We start from the raw sequence: 20,520 nt of genomic DNA, 5'->3' as shown, positions 1-20,520 counted from the left end.
CTGCCCCATTTTGCTCCCAGACTGGCCAGACACTTGGAATCTCAAGGAGCGCTTGCCAAGTTGTGAATGTGCTACTGTGACACTTTGGAGACATTTTCTTACTTTAATCTTTAAAACTTGCAAACTAGAATTTTTTGGTGATGCTTTTAAATGGAATACTCTTGATCAGTTTGTCCTACCTTTCCCCTTCAGTCTTGGGGTACATCTGTGTGTCTGGTGCATCTGGGGCCCCATAGTGTCTCTGGTTTGTGGCAGGTTCCCTGTGTGACTCAAGCCCTGTATTTAGAGTTTTTAAAAAACTCATGACCAAGATTAGAATCCGGAAATACCACCAGTCCACATCCTCTGCTGGAAGGGCGAGACCCTTTTAATCCAGTCTACTGGTTGCACCCCCGTTGCCATGAACCGCCTTCTCCGCTCTGGACCCATGTGTCTCATGGGCAGGATTGTTTTCAGGGTGTTAGTAGTATTCACCAGTTGAGTGGGGCGTTCCTGTTACTGTCATTGCTTTTCCCATTTTAGACACATGCCTCACTCCTGTCAGCAGTTCCACCTTTGCGTGGTTGAGGAGCACATGTGGTCGCCAGCCTCCCCTCTCCAGAGTCCCCTAAGGCGAGGTGACTCACCCTCCTACTTCACAGAGTTCTTGGTCCTCCCCAGACAGCCTTTGAAGGTTCCTTTCAATCCTGCGATTTTATGACCTGGTTTCTAAATCCCCAGTGGATTAGAAAGGACTGAAGGACTTTTACAGGATAACAGCAAGAAGAACAAAGTAACTGCAAAATATACAGAGAATTCTTGAAGACAGTAGCTCTTGGTCACCATAAGCGCTGCAGAGCCCCTGAGGTCCGCATTGTGTTGTAGGTCAGAGCCCAGCACAACAGCCCTTCTGGTTCAGCCGTCTAGGGGTTGTGTTGGGTACAGGAAAGGTGATGCCACCATGCAGGAGAACACCAATGGTTTTGGGAGGATTTTACTTCAAAATGGTGAAGTTGAGAAGTTTGGCACTTAAAGGATGGCTCCCTCAGGTCCCGGGAATAGTTGTCCTCTGCAAGGTGGAGCTGGTTCAGGTTTTATTGTAATATGTTTTGTTTCAAGCTAATGGTTTTTTTTTCTTCTGAGAAACTTGCCTGAATATTGGTGTAACCAAAACATAAGTAATATCTTGACCTTTTCTGATTGGGAGGTAAAAAGATCTGGGTTGTAAAATGTAGATAAGTAACTTTTCTCTGGTTTCCTCTCTCTTCTCTCCCACTTCCTATCCCATACCAGCAAAAGCTGGCAGGCTGACAGAGGCGGCCTCAGGACGGACTTTCTGGCTACCGACCGTTTTGCTGGTAAGTTTGACCCTGTCTGAAGACTTCCTGTCCCTGGGCTGTGTGTGGGACCTGGGAGCACAGGGATGCGTATTTTCTTAGTCCTGTGTGTACCTTCTTTCTTTATATTGCACCTTCAAGTTTCTCATGGTTCGTCAGAGATGTCTCCATAGCTTCACCTGCCAGCAGGAACCATCTATAGACATGTGCCCCTTAGATGTGTCATCTGGCTTCCATCTGTTTTTAATCTTTTATTTCTTAAATGTGAATTATGTTTATTCAGTATTATCTGAATTGGGGTCTTGCTTCTCTTTAGGATTGCAGGCCTTTTCGTGAACTTGGGGAGAGGTCTTAATTATGTTATAAAAATTATGCAAAATTCGCTCCTTATTACTTGGCCTTGTTGTGCCAGTAAGTGATGCATAGTTGTGTAAAGAAAATGGGTTCTTACTCACTGTAGTAGTTGGGAGCTCACCTGACCTTGGGGAGAGGGACGGAGAGGAAGCTAACACTCCTACCTCAGAATGCTGAATGTACCCCAGTTTTCAAATAAGGGAGCTGTGGCTTTCAGAGCCCGTATCCTGCTGAGCACTGTGGCTGTGTTAATCTGAGAAACTGTGTGCCCTTGGGCCAGGTTCCCTCTGCTGCGTGAGTGCTGTGCGAGTGCTGCCCCACACCTGGGAAACAGAATGGAGGAGAATAACCAGTCAGTGTGGATCAAGGGCATTTAGCCCAGTTTGTGGGTCTGTTACTGTTGCTACAAAGCACTGAGGCTGCTTTTTCCTGTCACGCAGCTACCACTGACAACCACCTGGTTAAGTCGAGATTTGGGGGTGGTTTAGTTTGGGGCCTGGATGCACCTCACAGAGAGAGACTGGCTGACTTCTTGTAGCAACTGTCATGATGCATTTTGTAAGCATGAAGAGGTGCAGCGAGCAAACCGACAGAGTAACCAGGGTCGCTGTTAGGAGAGTGATCCTGCCGTTGACCTGTGCCTGGAGCCTGGGCCAGGCAGGTGGCAGGTTCCATGATCCCCCCACCCCTGCGGTTAGGGGTGGTGCAGACTGTGTCTCTGTGGCTCCTGGGGTGGAGAAATGGGTGCAGACTGCCCTTAAGTGGAGAATGAGCTCCTCCATTACAGGCGACTTTTGAGGGAACAGTTAACCAGCTGTATTTCTTCAACTTTCTTAAAACATGAGTTGTTGTTTTTTTTTTTTTTTTTTTTAGTTTATTAACTATCATTAGTTAATTTTATGTGTGACCCAAGATAATTCTTGCATTGTGGCCCAGGGAAGACAAAAGATTGGCCACCTCTGTTCTAGGACCTCCTTTACTTGGATTTTTCCCCCCTTTTTATCACTTGGTGAGAGTTTGGATATCAGCTTACATCAGAGGTTGTGAGGAAAATAAAAAGGTATAGTTTGCTGGTAAAAAGAATAAAACGTTTGCTAAAACTCTTAAGTTAACAATCTCATAGATAATTGAGGGTTGTACTTTGACTTCTGATTTATTCTTCTTTGCTTTAGTGGTTTTCCCGGATTGTGTGTAGGTGTGAGACCAACCATGAGTTCCGTTGCAGTTTTGACCCAAGAGAGTTTTGCTGAACACCGAAGTGGGCTGGTTCCGCAACAAATCAAAGGTGACAGCCCTTTTATGTGCTCTTCCTGGCAATGTCTAAGGCATTGCTCCCTCTGAAGCCTTCACCAAATCCCATGCCCTTTCTAGAAGTACCTTTTGGCCCTGTGATTGTAGGGCAGGGAGGACCACCATCTGGTGCACTGTTTTTGCACTGCCGTGTGTGCAGGAGCAGCTGGCCAGGCATGAGGAAATGAATCAGACACAGTGAGATTTAGAATGTGGACAGCTTTCTGGAAAACCAGCGAATTTGACCGTTGGTAATTAATGCGGTTCTTTTCACAACTGCTTTTCCTAATTGCAGTGAACTAAAATCTGGGCTGTGAAGCATCCCAGAGCAGTGGTTAAGCCTTGAGAATGAAGGCTGGACCCTGGCCTCGGAGTTCTCGAATGCCACTGGCTGGGATTAAGAGCAGCACTGTACAGTAGAATAGACTACAAGCCATGTGTACAATTTTTAGGATTCCCTAGTACTTATTAAAAGGGAACAGGTGGAATTAATTTTGATATTTTACCCCAATATGTCTAATACATTGTCATTTCAGCATATCTAATGTAAAAAAAAAAAGGAAAATCCATTGATATTTGAGATTATTTCTCTTCAAAGTCTGATGTGTATTTACAACGGCGGGACATTTCCTTCCATTTGAATGCCAAATTTTCATCCAAAATCCTTGATATGTGTTTAGATGTTATAAAATCTTCATTTGAAAGAGCAGATTGTTCTGCTTCATTTGAAAGAGCAGGTTGTTCCAAACACACTTAAAAGTTTTCCAGTAACTAAATTGAGTATTAGTTATTAAAATTAATTAAAATATAAAATTCACTTTTCCTTAATCACACTAGCCACATTTCACAAGCTCATTTCTAGTGGCTGCTATGTTGGGTGTTGGAACCCCAGAGCTGCTTTGTTCTGGAGGCTTGGGATCTTCCTACTGGAGCCGGCTTCCCTGTGAAGTCTGTGTTTCCCTTTCTAGAGAGGGAAGACAGCACTGAGAGAATGCACCCACCTGTCGTGTCAGCACTGTCGGGTAGGAGCGTACAGCTTGGAAGTTGATGGGCCTGGACTTGGGCATGAGCCCGTCTGATTCCAGAGGTCATCCCCCTGTCCTCTGTCACATCCATTCATGGTGTATTTCATTGGGCCTTGGTATTGCCAAGACACTGTGCTCAGCCCTGGGGATTTGGGGTTATCCAAAACAGTCACACCCTTGATTTCATGGAGATAGTGGCCAATGGCACAAAAACATGAACAAATAGGGCACTATGGAAGATGGACGTGATAATCAGGGAACCTGATTTCCACAAGCCTTGCTGTCCTCTGCCTTGGGCAGGGCAGGGGGAGATCAGTGGCGACAATTCCCACAGCAGCCTTTTTTCTTTTCTTTTTTTTTCTTTGAGACAGAGTTTTGCTCTTGTTGCCCAGGCTGGAGTGCAATGGTGCAATCTAGGCTCACTGCAACCTCTGCCTCCCTGGTTCAAGTGATTCTGCTGCCTCAGCCTCCTGAGTAGCTGGGATTACAGGCATGTGCCACCACGCCCGGCTAATTTGTATTATTAGTAGAGACAGGGTTTCTCCATGTTGGTCAGGCTGATCTCGAACTCCTGACCTCAGGTGATCTGCCCGCCTCAGCCTCCCAAAGTGCTGGGATTACAGGTGTGAGCCACCGTGTCCGGCCTCCCTGGCAATCATTTTTAACCTTGTATGTTACAGTGGAAAATCAGAGTTTGCTTCAAAGGCAATTCTCACAGGTGGTGCTGGGTAGGAGGACCATTGTTTTGCAAATGTAAGGGTCTGCTTTGTGTCTGGCATTGTCGGAGTTGTGATTTTTTAAAGTATGTTATTAGACTCTAGAGAACTTAAAAATTGACGTAGCAAGGCTTGCTTTCACGGGGCTCACCCCTTTAGGGAAGTGGGGCTCACTGTGTCTGAGCTGATGTTTACTGGGGAGGCCGTGTGGATTGGGGGTAGGTTCACTGTCAGAGACTGGAAGTCTCTGACCTCCTCGAGCTCTCACACTCAGAGTGCTGGGCCTGGTGACCTCCTGGGGCCTTTTCACTATGAATTAGAAGAGGGGTGGGGGGAGTTGTCCCTGGAGCATTTGGTGTTTCTTGTTTGTTTGTCTGTTTTTAAGCACTAAAACCCTTAAAAGTGTTTTTCATGTAATGCTAAAAGTAGTGCTTCCCCTTAATCTGTGTTGGCTGGCCCAGTTGCCACTCTAAATTCAGAAGAGGAGAGCGACCCTCCAACCTACAAGGATGCCTTTCCTCCACTTCCTGAGAAAGCTGCTTGCCTGGAAAGTGCCCAGGAACCCGCTGGAGCCTGGGGAAACAAGATCCGGCCCATCAAGGCTTCTGTCATCACTCAGGTAGAAACACCATTCTTTCTTTCCTTTAAAAATTTTATCATGCAACATGTCCATGTAAATGTTTTAATTTTTTTGTTTTGTTTTGTTTTGTTTTTGAGGCAGAGTCTCGCTCTGTCACGCAGGCTAGAGTGCAGTGGCACGATCTCGGCTCACTGCAAGCTCCGCCTCCCAGGTTCACGCCATTCTCCTGCCTCAACCTCCCAAGTAGCTGGGACTACAGGCGCCTGCCACCACACCCGGCTAATTTTTGTATTTTTAGTAGAGACAGGGTTTCACCATGTTAACCAGGGTGGTCTCGATCTCCTGACCTCGTGATCCGCCCTCTTCGGCCTCCCAAAGTGCTGAGATTACAGGCATGAGCCACCGCGCCCAGCCAATTTTTAAAATTTTTAAAAATTCATTGCTGTTCTTTCTTAACCTATTCTTCTAAGCATAGAGTTTCTGAACATGCAGGATTGAGAATGCTTTGAGTAGCTAAAGGGAGAAGGCCTTCACGTTAAATCATCCCCCATCCCAGAGATGTTTCTGTTGACCACTTGTCTCGTGTCCACCCTGGATACTAGCACTCAGCAGGACTGGCACGTGGTCGGTTTGCAGGCAGTGTTTGTCAGATGAATGGGTCCTGTTTTCTGTTCTCTATTCATCGTCCCACTTACTTGGAGCAGTTAACCAGTTTCCTGGTTTTCGTTGGCTTCACTAGCCCTTCTCTCTGCTACCTGAATTTGAGATGTTGGTGAGTTTCAAAACTTTTATATAAACTCGTATCTTCTGGTCATGGTGGAAAATTATCATCTCTCTGCCAGTGTTGTCCCTGAAATTAGGCTCATAAACAGCTGCATCCCAGTCCTTCCATTCTCACCTGTCTGCTATCTTGTTAGTGGTTTTGTTAAATGTACCGCTGTCTACTTGGTGACTGTGGTCTCACACCAGGGTAGTTGATCCCCTTGCTTCTACGTTGTCCCTCCTCAGTTCTTCTCCATAAAGCAACAGGAGGGACCCTGCGCCATCAAGCAGAATATGCCTCCTGCTGAAACCCTGTGTTGACTTTTACTCCGGGTGGGATGGGTGATCCTCTGAACTGTGCCCCTCTGGTGTGCTCATCAGGTGCCCCATCTACCTCCTCGGCTTTCCTGCCTGTACACCCGTAGTTCCCTCACCTCTTAGCATGGATAGCTGCCTCGTGCTTCAGGAAGGTGTTTCCTGGCCGTCCCCAGGCTCCACCTCCCACTTTCTCTCAAACTCTCTTCCCCCTGTTGATTTCATCACAGCACTTGCTAGCTGCCTCATCCATTTGTGCCGCCGATGTAGTTCTCTCCTCCTTAGGATGCCAGCCTCTTGACCTTGGCACTTTCTCCATGTCTTTCAGCTGCTTTATCCCAGGGCTTCGAGCAGTGCCTGTGGGCAGGGTGGGGCTACTTTGTGAGTGGATGGTGATGAACACATGTTCTTTACTCCCTGTCTGTTGGCTTTCTTTTAATCTCTTAACCTTCCCTTTTTTGATCTTTTTTGAACAGGTGTTCCATGTACCCCTGGAGGAGAGAAAATATAAGGATATGAACCAATTTGGAGAAGGTGAACAAGCAAAAATCTGCCTTGAGATCATGCAGAGAACCGGTGCTCACTTGGAGCTGTCTTTGGCCAAAGACCAAGGCCTCTCCATCATGGTGTCAGGAAAGCTGGATGCTGTCATGAAAGCTCGGAAGGACATTGTTGCTAGACTGCAGACTCAGGTGGGTAGCCTGAGGCCTACTTCTCCCCAGTAACTGTGTACCCATTCCATTACTCGGCTCCTGATGCAGGCTAGAACTTCACTGGACCCTTCTGCCAGTGGGACAGTTCAATCTTTCGGAGGTGGGACAGCAACATTCAGAGTCCTCTGGCATTTTTAGTGGAAAAGACTCACTAAACGGCCGGGCGCGGTGGCTCAAGCCTGTAATCCCAGCACTTTGGGAGGCCGAGACGGGCGGATCACAAGTTCAGGAGATCGAGACCATCCTGGCTAACACGGTGAAACCCCGTCTCTACTAAAATACAAAAAAAATTAGCCGGGCGAGGTGGCGGGCGCCTGTACTCCCAGCTACTCTGGAGGCTGAGGCAGGAGAATGGCGTGAACCCGGGAGGCAGGGCTTGCAGTGAGCTGAGATCCGGCCACTGCACTCCAGCCTGGGCAACAGAGCCAGACTCCGTCTCAAAAAAAAAAAAAAAAAAAAAAAAGACTCACTAAACTAATAATAGAACTGGGACACTTACCATTTTTGCTCTTTGAGTGAATGAACTTGAAAGTAATAATAATTTTTTTTGTTTTAAGAGACAAAGTCTCACTTTGTTGTCCAGGCTCTTGTGCAGTGGCACTTCACAGGTGTGGTTACAGTACACTGTGGCCTTGAGCTCCTGGGCTCAGGCAGTCCCCCTCCTAGCCTCCCAGTTAGCTGGGATTACAGACACACCACCACATCTGGCCAAATTGAAAATTAGAAGCTTGTCCCAGAGTTTGAGACACTTAAAAGAAACTGGGCTTGCTGAGTGGTGAAGATGGTGGTCCCCATTGCTTTGCTGGTGTGTTCATTGACTACATGTTAATAGGCCCCAGATTTAGGAGATGACAAGTTCAAATTATATTTTAAGCCACTTTCCTAGTACTTGGACTTTATTGAAGAACATTTGTAATAAGCAAATCTCTGATGCATTTCTCCCTAACTGGCAGCTCTTAAAGACCAAGAAAAATGTAAACAATCTTATTAAAATGTTGCATGACTGCTGTTGTACTGCATAGGCTTATTTAGGAATGGGGGTTCTTCCCATCTGCTACTGAGTCTCCTTGATCTTGTGGGAGCTGGATCTGGAGCACCCTGGAGCATGGTGGTTGGACGGTGGGGATCTGATGGGAGAGGGGCCGAGGGGTAGGAGCACAGGGCGTAGCCAGGAGGCGAGGCAGGGGAGTGCCGCCTGATGCAGGTCCAGCTGTGCCATTTAATCACATGGGGGCATCGGGACAGTTCCCAACCCCAGCTGGCTTCATGGAGTGTTAAGTGTTAGGAAGGTGAAAGGGTTGCTTGTAATTGCCCAGCATTGTGGCCAGTGCATAATAGGCTCTGAAAGTTTTGCTGGTGTCTGCCAGTCCGTGGATATTTGAGCCTCTGTTTTGTAATGAACACTGCAGGGGAAAGGGCCACTTCACTGAATATATGGATCAGAATGAAGACATTCACCCTTGACACTCTCTCCTGCTCCTCGATTATCTTAAAACAAATCCCAGATACATTATTGTGCCTTACTTCAGGGAGTCCCGTTTTTATGTATACATATGTGTAGTCATTCTGCTCTTAACTCATGTAGTCATATTGATAGTGGTTTCTTAATATTATACCTGTGTTTAACCCAGTCTGTGTTGGACTTTCCTCATCATCTCAAAGATGTTTCTTCCAGTTGGTCTGTTCAAGTCATTGTCCATACAAGGTCCCAGTGTTGCATTTGATTATAGAGTCCTAAGTCTCTTCTCATTCTTTAACAGTACTTAACACTGTAACAGTCCCTCCTACCCCCTGCCCTTTTTTTTTTTTGAGACAGGATCTCATTTTGTTGCCCAGGCTGGAGTGCAGTGGTGCAGACACAGCTCACGGCAGCCTTGACCTCCTGGGCTCAAGTGATCCTCCTGACTCAGCCCTTCAAGTAGTTGAGACTGCAGGCATGCACCATCAGGCCTGGCTTTTTTTTTTTTTTTTTTTTTTTTTTTTTTTTTTTGGCAGGTACGAGTTTTCACCATGTTGCCCAGGCTGGTCTTGAACTCCTAGGCTCAAATGATCCACCACTTCAGCCTCCCAAAGTGTTGGAATTACAGACATGAGCCACCATGCCCAGCCAGTCCTCCCTTTTTTTAATGCCATTGATTATTGGGGACTGTGGGTGTTTGGTTTGTTCTGCTAGTCACTGATTATTTTTGGTGAACTGGTATTAGATCTCTAGGGGCTTGGTTACTTCCGCATTCAGCTTGTTTGGCAAGAAGACCCTGTAGGTGGTGCTCAGTCCGTGCTGTGACTGCTGGTTGTTCTGCTTGTACTGATTTTGAGATTGATCAGTAGGCTCAGGTCTGGGTCTTCCCTTGTAAAGTTCCCTATCAGTGGTTTGTGTAATCGTTTTACTATCAGTTGGTGGTTACTGCCCAAATTCGTTAAGGGTTGCAAATTATGCTTTTCTAATTCTCTCCCTGCTCATACATTAGTTGATAATTCTTGTAAAGAAGAATTTTTCTTTATCAGCAGTGGAGTGGGAAGTGCCAGATAAATAATTGATTCTTTGGCACTCCAGCGACTTCAGTGTTGATCAGTGACTCTTTTAGTGTCATTATGAACTCAGGCATTGTCCGTCATTCTTCATGCTGGAGATGCTCCATCTTTGGCCAGTGGGTCCCCTCCTTTCAATTTTGTTCCCTGCAGCTTTCTGTCATGACCCATTAATATCAATAACTTCTGGCCAGGCGTGGTGGCTCATGCCTATAATCCCCAGCACTTTGGGAGGCCGAGGCGGGCAGATCACCTCAGGTCAGGAGTTTGAAACCAGCCTGGCCAATATGGCGAAACCCCATCTCTACTAAAAATACAAAAAAAAAAATTAGCCAGGCATGGTGGTGCACGCCTGTAATCCCAGCTACTCAGGAGACTGAGGCAGGAGAATCACTTGAACCCGGGAGGCAGAGGTTGCACTGAGCTGAGATCGCGCCACTGCACTCCAGCCTGGGCGACTGAGCAAGACTCTGCCTCAAAAATAAATAAATGAATAACTTCTTAATTTCTAACACAGAAAGATGCCTCAGGCTAATCTTACATATTTCCTTCCACAGACCTTGAGTCAGCTATTTCTCTATGAACTCTGAACCTTTTGAGTAGGAAATTGCAGTTGGAGACTCCAGTCTCCATAGCTGGACATGGCGACTAGGTTGTCAAGAGCTTCTAGGCTTTTTCAGAAGACAGAGCTAGGAAAATTGTGCTTTTAAGAAAGGCACATCAGGCGGTGGGTCTCACACCTGTAATCCTAGCACTTCGGGAGGCCGAGGTGAGCAGATTGCATGAGCCCAGGAATTTGAGACCAGCCTGGGCAACGTGGCCAGACCCCATCTCTACAAAAAATAGCTGGGTGTGGTGGCGCTCACCTGTAATCCCAGCTACTTAGAAGTCTGAGGAGAAAGGATTGTTTGAGCCTGGGAGGTGGAGGCTTCTGTGAGCGGTGTGTGCACCACCGCAACCCAGCCTAGGTGACAGAGTGAGAGCCTATCTCAAAAAAGGAAAATCATAAGTTCAAAATGACTTGAAGTAATTCTTTTTTTCTGAGTTTTCCTGTCATCTTGATATAGTTAGATACATTTGTTTCCATTTATTGTCAATTTTTTAAAAGTATTTCAACATTTATATGCTTGCAAAGTCAACATTATATAATAAAGTATATTTATTTATATACTTTATTTATATAAATTAGAGAAATTTCCCTAGCCTGTTACCTTCACCCTGCTCCCTACCCACCTCTGTAGGCGGCCATTCCTGGTCCTGGTTTATGCTTTGTTGTTTGTTATTTGAGAACAGAAGCAAAATACAGCTTGCCATACGCCCTGTTCTATCCTTGCTTTTTTTCTTTTATTATTGTTTGGAGGTGTCTGCATATCAGTAAGTAGTGATTTTTCTCATTTCTTTATTCAGAAGTGTAATACTCTGTGGGCATACTGTAATTTACCCAGGCTCTCCTACTGATGGGCATTTGGGTAGTTTCCAGACTTTAGCTGTTACAAATTATTTTACAGTAAAAATCGTGTGCATATGCTATTTCCTATTTTACCCAGTGTATCTTGGGATATATTCCTAGAAGTGAGATGGCTGGGTCAGAGGGTGGCTGCATATGGAATTGGGCCATCTGATGCTAAATTTCCTTCCTTAGGAGTTAGTGTTTTGCAGTCTCATCAGCACTATGCAGGAGCCAGGCTCATCACATTCTTGGGTTTTAGCCACTGAGAGAGGCAACCAAATATACTTTTAATTTGCATTTTTCTGATGAGCAAGATTGAGCACCTTTTCAATATATGAGGACCACTTGCATTTTTTGTTATCTTGAGTCATTGTTAGGAAAGTTTTTTCACTGTCAGGTCCTAAGAAAGTTTATATTTTCTTCTGCTGCTTGTAAATGTGTTCTTACATTTCAGTTTCTGATCTATTTGGAATTTATCGCAAATAGGGTTGAGGCACTGATCAAGTTTCACCTTTTTCCATATGGCTTTCGAGTTGTCAGCACTATTTTTTTGTTTTGTTTTGTTTTGTTTTAACACAGGGTCTCAGCCTGCCACATAAGCTGAAGTGCCATGGCGTGATCACGGCTCACCAGAGCCTCAACCTCCTAGGCTTAGGCAGTCCTCCTGCCTCCACCACCCCAGTAGCTGGGACCACAGGCACATGTCACCATGGCCAGCTATTTTTTTTTCTTTTTGAGACAGGGTCTCGCTCTGTCATCCAGGCTGGAGTGCAGTGGCGCAATCTCGGCTTACTGCAAGCTCCGCCTCCCGGGTTCACGCCATTGTCCTGCCTCAGCCTCTCAAGTAGCTGGGACTACAGGCATCTGCCACCATGCCCAACTAATTTTTGTATTTTTAGTAGAGACGGAGTTTCACTGTGTTAGCCAGGATGGTCTTGATCTCCTGACCTCATGATCCGCCCTCCTCAGCCTCCCAAAGTGCTGGGATTACAGGCGTGAGCCACCGTGCCTGGCCTCGGCCAGCTGATTTTTAAAATTTTTGTAGAAGTGAGGTCTCACCATGTCGTCCAGGCTGATCTTGGACTCCTAGGCTCAAACAATCCTCTCACCTCAGCCTCCCACAGTGCTGGGATTACAGGCATGCCATCACCATCTTGAAAAGACATTTTGCTCCAGTGGGCTTGAGTGGCTGCTTTTATCATGTGCTAGGTGTTTATATTAACTTAGGTCTGTTTCTGGGTTTTCAGTTCAGACCAGCAGTTCTGTCTTTCCATAGACTGATATTTCCTATGTTAATGATAATGGTGTCATGTTTAATGTCTAGGACCACTGTTAACACCTCCACCCTGCACTATTCTTTTTCAGGGTTTTCTGGTTTATTTTTGTTTGTTCTGTGTTACAACCTTTATAATCAGCTGTTTGAAATTGTATTAATATTTTAAAGTTAATTGGGATAACTGCCATCTACTTAAACCTTCTTTTACCTCTTTTAAGGAGTGTTTTCTAGTTTCTAATGCACATGCTTCGCCTTGTGTTGCGCTTTATGTCTAGCTTTCTTCCTGTCCTTTTTTTCTTTTGTCCTTTTTTCTATTAGAAACACATCTTTTGGCCAGGCGCAGTGGCTCACACCTGCAATCCCAGCACTTTGGGAGGCCGAAGTGGGCGGATCACGAGGTCAGGAGTTCGAGACCATCCTGGCCAACATGGTGAAACCTTGTCTCTACTAAAAATATAAAAATTAGCCGGGCGTGGTGGCACACGCCTGTAGTCCCAGCTACTCGGGAGGCTGAGGCAGGAGAATCCCTTGAATCTGGGAGGTGGAGGTTACAGTGAGCTAAGATCACGCCATTGCACTCCAGCCTGGCGACAGAGCGAGACTCCGTCTCAAAAAAAAAAGAAACACATCTCTGTCATTACATCTTCCAAGTAGTTGTTGTTTGTGGAAGTTAATGTTGTTAACTTCTGGATTTCAGTCTTTTCTCCCTGCTATAAATAGAATTTAAACCAGCAGTTTTTTCAGGGTTTCTGGATATGCAGTCATGCTTCTTCCTGTCCAGCTTCTGTGGATGTGAACTGTTGCCTCCCTTTGTGGGTGTATATTCCAGTGGATGTTTAGTAGTGCGGATACACTTGAACTTACGCTAGGCTGGGAGTCAGGGCAATCTTCCCCAAGCATGTGATGTGTAAGCTCACGCTGTTCTAATGGATGGGTTGGGGCTGGTGGGCAAGAATAAGCAAAGATGGTGTTTCTGCCAGAATGTCTTGGAAAAATACGCTCCTTCAGATCCTACAAATACTCTTGTTTTCCTTGATTCTCTTCTTGCTATAGGCCTCAGCAACTGTTGCCATTCCCAAAGAACACCATCGCTTTGTTATTGGCAAAAATGGAGAGAAACTGCAAGACTTGGAGCTAAAAACTGCAACCAAAATCCAGATCCCACGCCCAGATGACCCCAGCAATCAGATCAAGATCACCGGCACCAAAGAGGGCATCGAGAAAGCTCGCCACGAAGTCTTACTCATCTCTGCCGAGCAGGTGAGGCCTGCGTGAGGGCCTCGTGCCCCTGCCTTCCTCCTTGTGCAGACCTCACTCCCTCATGGGTTGCTGTGTCCAGTGTGGACGTAAAGGCATAAGGTGGTGGGGGTGGAGGGCTTGACTCCAACCCTGAGAAGCCCTGTCTGTCCCCAGTTTGTTTTCAGAGGCCTGTTCTCATCAGGTCATCCCTTCCTTTCCAGGACAAACGTGCTGTGGAGAGGCTAGAAGTAGAAAAGGCATTCCACCCCTTCATCGCTGGGCCGTATAATAGACTGGTCGGCGAGATCATGCAAGAGACAGGGACACGCATCAACATCCCCCCACCCAGCGTGAACCGGACAGAGATTGTCTTCACTGGAGAGAAGGAGCAGTTGGCTCAGGCCGTGGCTCGCATCAAGAAGATTTATGAGGAGAAGGTACATGATTTAGAGGAGGCAAATCCCCATGGGCAGGAATAGAAAGTAGGATTTGGGTCTGGAGATTCAGTTAAGGCCTGGCTCAGCCCCTTATCTTTTTGTCCTTGATGAAGATGCTTATTGTCTCTACACTAGAGTGGCCTGTGTGAGATCAGTGCCCGCCCGTCCCTTGCTGTTGAGCATCTGCAGGCCGGTTGTCCTTGCCGTCCTGGGCCTCTGGCTGTGCTGACATGCTGCCAGCTGGGCTGCCCCAGGTCAGACGCACAACCCAGACTTGTTCACGTCTTAGATTAAGCTGTTAGCTCCGCTTAGTGAACTTTGAGATCTGAAACGGGTTCCTTAATTGAGGGAAAGGATTGGGTGTTTTGCAGTGTTCAAGGACGAAGTTATCAGCCGGCGGGTGACTATTCTAGGGAAAATCCAGTCTTGAGCAGTGAAGTTGGTGGGGATTGGCTAGTCCTGATCACTGTTGTTCACTTCTTGGGATCAGCATCTGTAGTCTGGGCCACTTTGGCTTGCTTTCTGCAGCAGTGGCCGTGCCCACCTGCCCGCTTCCCACACCTTTCCCCTTGACTGCCCCTTATGGTGCTCTTATTTAGAAAAAGAAGACTACAACCATTGCAGTGGAAGTGAAGAAATCCCAGCACAAGTATGTCATCGGGCCCAAGGGCAATTCATTGCAGGAGATCCTTGAGAGAACTGGAGTTTCCGTTGAGATTCCGCCCTCAGACAGCATCTCTGAGACTGTAATACTTCGAGGCGAACCTGAAAAGTTAGGTCAGGCGTTGACTGAAGTCTATGCCAAGGTAACTGCCTCTGAGCATGAAATGTGTCTCCTTTGAGTGGAGTCCGCGGGGCCTTCATGGATGAGCTCTCGATTTGTAAATCCTGGGGCCTGGACACAGTGCAGGTGCCCAGGTTTGGGGAGTGCGCGTCTCTGAGCCCCAGGTGAGCAGCCTGGCTTTCACTGTGACGTGACCTTGAGCTCTGCAAACCCGTGGCTGTTTTCCCGTTTTCTTAGGCCAATAGCTTCACCGTCTCCTCTGTCGCCGCCCCTTCCTGGCTTCACCGTTTCATCATTGGCAAGAAAGGGCAGAACCTGGCCAAAATCACTCAGCAGATGCCAAAGGTAAGGACGCGTTTTTCACCTGTTGTATTGAATTTGTCTTGTTTTCTGTCTTTCTGTTTCTGACATTGCTTTGTTGACCTTTGTACTGTGGATGCCCTTGAAAACTGGTGTATTTTTCTGAATTAACTGGCCTGTTTGACATGGTCAACTTCCATGTTAGCTGAAGAACAGCAGAATAAATGTCTGTAGATGTCTGTACCATCCTTCTAGTCTTTAACCAGAGAGGATTGTGTGTTACTAGGTTTCATAAGTATCTTAGGAAACATATCATTTAGTAATTATGGTGAAATAACTTCATAATCGTTTGAAGAGCAGAACTTGTATCAAATTGTATGAAGAGTGAATTTAAAGCTTTCTCAGTTTACCAAAGGAGATTGTAGCATCCAGAAAACATGAACAAAAAAGAAATACCAGAGAATCCAACCATCATATTTAATTCCTGTTTTGTTTAAAATTTGTTTCCAGTTAATGTTACAGTCCTTTTTAAAAATAAAATTTTTTTTATTTTATTCCTTCTTTTTAGTGAGAAAGCCTCACTCTGTCACCCAAGCTGGGGTGCAGTGGCACGATCATAGCTCACTGCAGTCTTGAACTCATGGCTCAAGTGATCCACTCGTCTCAGCTTCACAAGTAGCTGGCACTACAGGCGCGCACCACCATCCCAGGCTAGTTTTTGTGGAGGCAGGGTCTTGCTGTGTTGCCCAGGCTGATCTCGAACTCTTGGGCTCAAGTAGTCCTCCTGCCTCAGCCTCTCAAAAAGTTGAGGTTATGGGTGTGAGTCACTGTGCCCAGCCCCTTTTCCTTCTTATAGCTTCATATAAGGACCAGTCTCCCTCCCTTAACTCCTTACCTGGAGGGTAATAAACCAGGAAAGCTGGCAGCCTTGTCTACATCGAGCAAGTCACTTTGCCACCTTGGTGCAGCTGTACTAGTTTTAAAATTCCATCCGTGCCCTGTCTCATTCTTCATGCGACTGAAGAGCACCAGGCCTTGTAAAAGTTCAGATGATGCATGAGCATCTCGCATGCTTTATGTTAGTGGCTTCTGTGGAGCAAACCGTGTTCTCAGTGAAAGGCAAGATTATTCGGCCACAGTGTTGAGTTTCCTGATTATGGCTCCCTAACCCTGCCTTTCAACTTTGCTTGATGTCTGTGTATATGTCCCTCCCTGTGTATATGTCCCTCCCTCCCTAACATATACATGAGGCAATTTGGGATCAGAAGCCACTCCCAAGAGAGCACCTGTGGGCTCCCTGAGGACCAGCAGTTGCACACTGGGAGCTGAGGGGCTGCAGCTGGGCCATTCTGTTTTAGCCATCTCTTTTTGTGTGGTTTTGGTGTGGTAGGTTCACATCGAGTTCACAGAGGGCGAAGACAAGATCACCTTGGAGGGCCCTACAGAGGATGTCAGTGTGGCCCAGGAACAGATAGAAGGCATGGTCAAAGATTTGGTAAGGTGCCCTTTGGAATGTTGTGTGTGCTGGTGACAAGGGAGGCTCTGAGTCGGGCATGGGTGGTCATCTCTCGGTGACATCCCACATGGCTGGGCACAGGCACCCAGGGCATCCTAGCTAGGTGAGTATTAAGTTCTGAAACAACTAGAAGCTGGCTGAAGTCCTGGAATAATTGTGGGTAGTGGAAACTTTATTTTGAAGAAGGCATCTGTCAGGGGAGACACAGGGGCAGTCTCCAACAATTCCTGACAGCTGAGTGGTCAGAAAAGGCAACCGTGGAGACTGCCGGGTGTTTGTTCAGCTCATTGATCAAGTAACTGGGCGCATCCATGGACCTCTGTGCCTCCTGCAGATTAACCGGATGGACTACGTGGAGATCAACATCGACCACAAGTTCCACAGGCACCTCATTGGGAAGAGCGGCGCCAACAGTGAGTGAGGCTGTCTGTTGCAGTGGGGCCAGTGTGCCCTGAGACCCTTGTTGGGGTGTCAGGTGTGAGAACTAGGACGTTTGTGCAGACAGTCCAGGCCCAGTGCTACCTGTAATGGGAGTTTCAGACTTTACATTCTCCTGCCTGTGGGAAGAGGCCACTTTTCCTTTGCCCCTTGGTGCAGTGGTTGGATTAGAGCTGTTTGGCCAGTGGGTGAATTGTCACTTTTGGAACTCCATCTAAGCCCTCCGCAAGTAACCCACAGGGGCCATGTTGAAGGCACGCCCAAGGGCAGCATCCTCTGTATTTCAGTCAGACCTGCTACGTTAGCCTCACATCAGTGTTTGTAGTACTCATGCCTTCTGAACATGGAAACTGCTGATCTGGAACTCACTGAAGCGTAAAAAAGGTCTAGATTTGAGCCCAAGTAAAAACAACATGGGGAGGGATACTTTTTTTCTTTTTGAGACAGGGTCTCGCTCTGTCACCCAGGCTGGAGTGCAGTGGCGTGATCTCAACTCATTACAACCTCTGCCTACCGGGCTCAAGCAATTCTCCTGCCTCAGCCTCCTGCGTAGCTGGGACTACAGGCGCATACCACCACTTGCAGCTAATTTTGTTTGTTTGTTTATTTGTTTGTTTGGAGACGGAGTCTTGCTCTGTTGCCTGGGCTGGAGTGCAGTGATGCCATCTCGGTTCACTGCAAGCTCCGCCTGCCGGATTCACACCATTCTCCTGCCTCAGCCTCCCGAGTAGCTGGGACTGCAGGCGCCCGCCACCATGCCTGGCTAATTTTTTTTTGTATTTTTTGTAGAGGCGGGGTTTCACGGTGTTAGCCAGGATGGTCTCGATCTCCTGACCTCGTGATCTGCCCACCAGGGCCTCCCAAAGTGCTGGGATTACAGGCGTGAGCCACCGCACCTGGCAATTTTTGTATTTTTAGAAGAGACGAGGTTTCACCGTGTTGGCCAGGCTGGTCTCAAATTCCTGGGCTCAGGTGATCTGCCCTCCTCGGCCTCCAGAGATGCTGGTATTAAAAGTGTGAGTCGGGCCAGGCGCGGGGTGGAAGGTGAGAAGGCAAACACGTCCTCCATTCCTGGATAGTTCAGTGGATGAAGGAGCCTTTCCCAGGGAGTGGGACACTAACCTGCATCTCATGACTGATGTCCGTGTATCCGTTTATGTCCGTGTATCCGTTTTTGTTACGAGTAAACATAGGCTTGTCAGCTGTGCTGTGGCCTGTGCAATGGTGAGCTCTCTGATGTCAGTATTACTTTTTGTGGTCATTTTACGTGACAGGGACGAGAGTCTACAGGCACAAAGTGACATTTTTGCACACTGCTTGAACCATGCACACACCATAAACTTGCTTTTATGTTTTGTTTTGGTTTTGGTTAACCGTAGTGTTTATTTAGGCCTGACACAGTGGCTCTTGGCTGTAATCCCAGCATTTTGGGAGACCAAGGCAGGAGGATCACCTGAGCCCAGGAGTTAGAGATGAGCCTGGGCAACATAGTGAGACCCCCATCTCTACAAAAAAGAAAAATTTAGCCAGGCCTGTGGTCCCAGCTACTCAGGAGGCTGAGGCAGGAATATCACTTGAGCCCAGGAAGTCAAGGCTACAGTGAGCCGTGATCATACCATGCCACTGCATTTTAACCTGGGTGACAGAGCAAGACCTTGTCTCAAAACACACATATATGGAAGTACAGTAGTGTAATTCTAACATTAATTTCTAGTTTCTGCCCCCGAGAAATTGCAGAATATAGCTTAGTGAGTCACGTCTGTTCTGATTTCTTCTCATGCAGTTCCTAACTCTCGTTTTCCTTTGTAATCTAAAAAAACCTGCTGCCCATCTCCCATGTCCTCTGCTTCTCTTGTCTTGTGTTGCTCCACCTGGAACAGCTGTATGTCCATGTCACCCTCCATCAGCGCATCGCCTCGCTGCTGCCTCTGCATGTGCATGTGTTCGGGATGGATGCACAAAAAGTCCTCCTGGTGGTCCTGCCAGCAAGCTGGGCTTTCCTTTACTGCACAGTGGGCAAGATTCCTGCCTTGTTTCCTGATGATGCGGCTTCTCCAGAGTTTGGGGGACCTGGAACTCTAACTTGGGAGTACTGGGTTCTATCCAGAGAGGTTGACAGCAGGAGGGTTTGCAACACCACTTGTCTTGCAGACATAGTGAAGTGCTCAGTTCGAATCTGAGCCAACAGTAGATGGGGTCTCTGGGCAGCAGCACGGTCCCCGCAAGGCTCTTAGGCATCAGTGAGTTAATGTGTGTGATTTTTTTTAACTTGAGAATAGTAGTTCCCAGACTTACTGCACATTAGAAACACCTGGAATCTTTTAAGTATTCTGAAGCCCCAGCCATACCCCAGACGAGCTAAATCCCAGACTGAGTGGCCCCAACCATCAGTTAGTTGAAGGTCTCGGGGCATTGCCAACTTGTGGTCGAGGCTGAGAGCCTGTCCTCCAGAACCCTTGTGATCCAGATCAAGATCATAACTGGCCCCCATTCTAGACAAGGGAGATTCTTGTTTTGGAAGCTAAGCATCATTTTTGGTGAATGGGAATCACTGATAAGGTTATGTGGCACTTTAGCCCCGTCCTGCCTAGTTGTTAGTCACTGGCAGAATGTTGTTGGTCTGTGTCCTAAATGTGTTTCCTTTTGTGTTCCTAAGTAAACAGAATCAAAGACCAGTACAAGGTGTCCGTGCGCATCCCTCCTGACAGTGAGAAGAGCAATTTGATCCGCATTGAGGGGGACCCACAGGGTGTGCAGCAGGCCAAGCGAGAGCTGCTGGAGCTTGCATCTCGCATGGTAAGTGCCATGTCCGGGGCCTCTAGGAAGGCGCTGGCCTTGCGTCTGTTGGCTCCCTCTAAGGAGCAGCGTGTTATGGTGTGCGGCCTTGGAGAATGGAAGTCAACAAATCCCACGTTGCACTGGAACCGGATTTGACTCCCTGGGGCAACATTTCCTTTATCCTCCCCAGGTCACCTGCACATCTTGTCCTCCATGGCTGTGTGCTGTGCTAGAAGGGCACAGAGACTGTGTGGCAGCGTCTTGGCCTTGGCCACACCCTGGGTTCCCAGATGCCTGGGTACCATCTCCAGAGATTGTGACAGACATTTCTGGATTCTCAAAGGCATCCCAGGTGGTTCTCATGTAAGGCCAAACTCGAGGATCACTGCAAACCTGAAGTGGGGGCTGTTGCTCTCTACCACCTGGCAGAAGCACTGCACTGCTCTGGGCTCCCCAACGTTTCGTGCATGCTTATGCCAGCTGTGAGCACCCTTGCTTCTGTGAGTCAGATGCCCACACTTGAAAGTCTCTGGGTGTCTTTGAGTATCCAGAGAGGTCAAAGACTGTGTGAGTGCCTGCAGCAGCCCTTTGGCCTGACTGTGTGAGGAACGTGCACCAGGGTTCCTGTCATTCGCTTAGGGGCTTCTTTGTTCACCTCCCCCCAGTACCCCCATGAGGAGTCTCAAATTGGCAGACCTCTTC

General features: G+C 47.3%; 1 protein-coding gene across 4 annotated transcripts in view; it reads left to right on the top strand.

Moving 5' to 3' along the window:
- The window catches only part of HDLBP (high density lipoprotein binding protein), a 91,215-nt gene that overhangs the window by 48,061 nt on the left and 22,634 nt on the right, over window positions 1–20,520 (top strand). For 3 of the 4 annotated variants that reach the window (XM_025405343.1, XM_025405344.1, XM_025405345.1), the window contains exons 2-12: window positions 1,273–1,337; window positions 2,843–2,955; window positions 5,163–5,320; window positions 6,835–7,050; window positions 13,380–13,586; window positions 13,787–14,002; window positions 14,602–14,808; window positions 15,024–15,131; window positions 16,477–16,581; window positions 16,937–17,015; window positions 19,697–19,836. In XM_025405343.1, coding sequence (XP_025261128.1) covers window positions 2,880–2,955; window positions 5,163–5,320; window positions 6,835–7,050; window positions 13,380–13,586; window positions 13,787–14,002; window positions 14,602–14,808; window positions 15,024–15,131; window positions 16,477–16,581; window positions 16,937–17,015; window positions 19,697–19,836 — 1,512 coding nt within the window. In that variant the 5' untranslated portion in view covers window positions 1,273–1,337; window positions 2,843–2,879. Of the gene's footprint in view, window positions 1–1,272; window positions 1,338–2,110; window positions 2,243–2,842; window positions 2,956–5,162; window positions 5,321–6,834; window positions 7,051–13,379; window positions 13,587–13,786; window positions 14,003–14,601; window positions 14,809–15,023; window positions 15,132–16,476; window positions 16,582–16,936; window positions 17,016–19,696; window positions 19,837–20,520 lie in introns of all 4 variants that reach the window. The other variant, XM_025405342.1, reaches the window with a different exon arrangement.

The sequence above is a fragment of the Theropithecus gelada genome, chromosome 12, assembly GCF_003255815.1.
Source record: "Theropithecus gelada isolate Dixy chromosome 12, Tgel_1.0, whole genome shotgun sequence".
NCBI classification, from domain to species: domain Eukaryota; kingdom Metazoa; phylum Chordata; class Mammalia; order Primates; family Cercopithecidae; genus Theropithecus; species Theropithecus gelada.
Note: the sequence above shows the minus strand (reverse complement) of the source record. Positions and strands in the feature narration are given on the sequence as shown.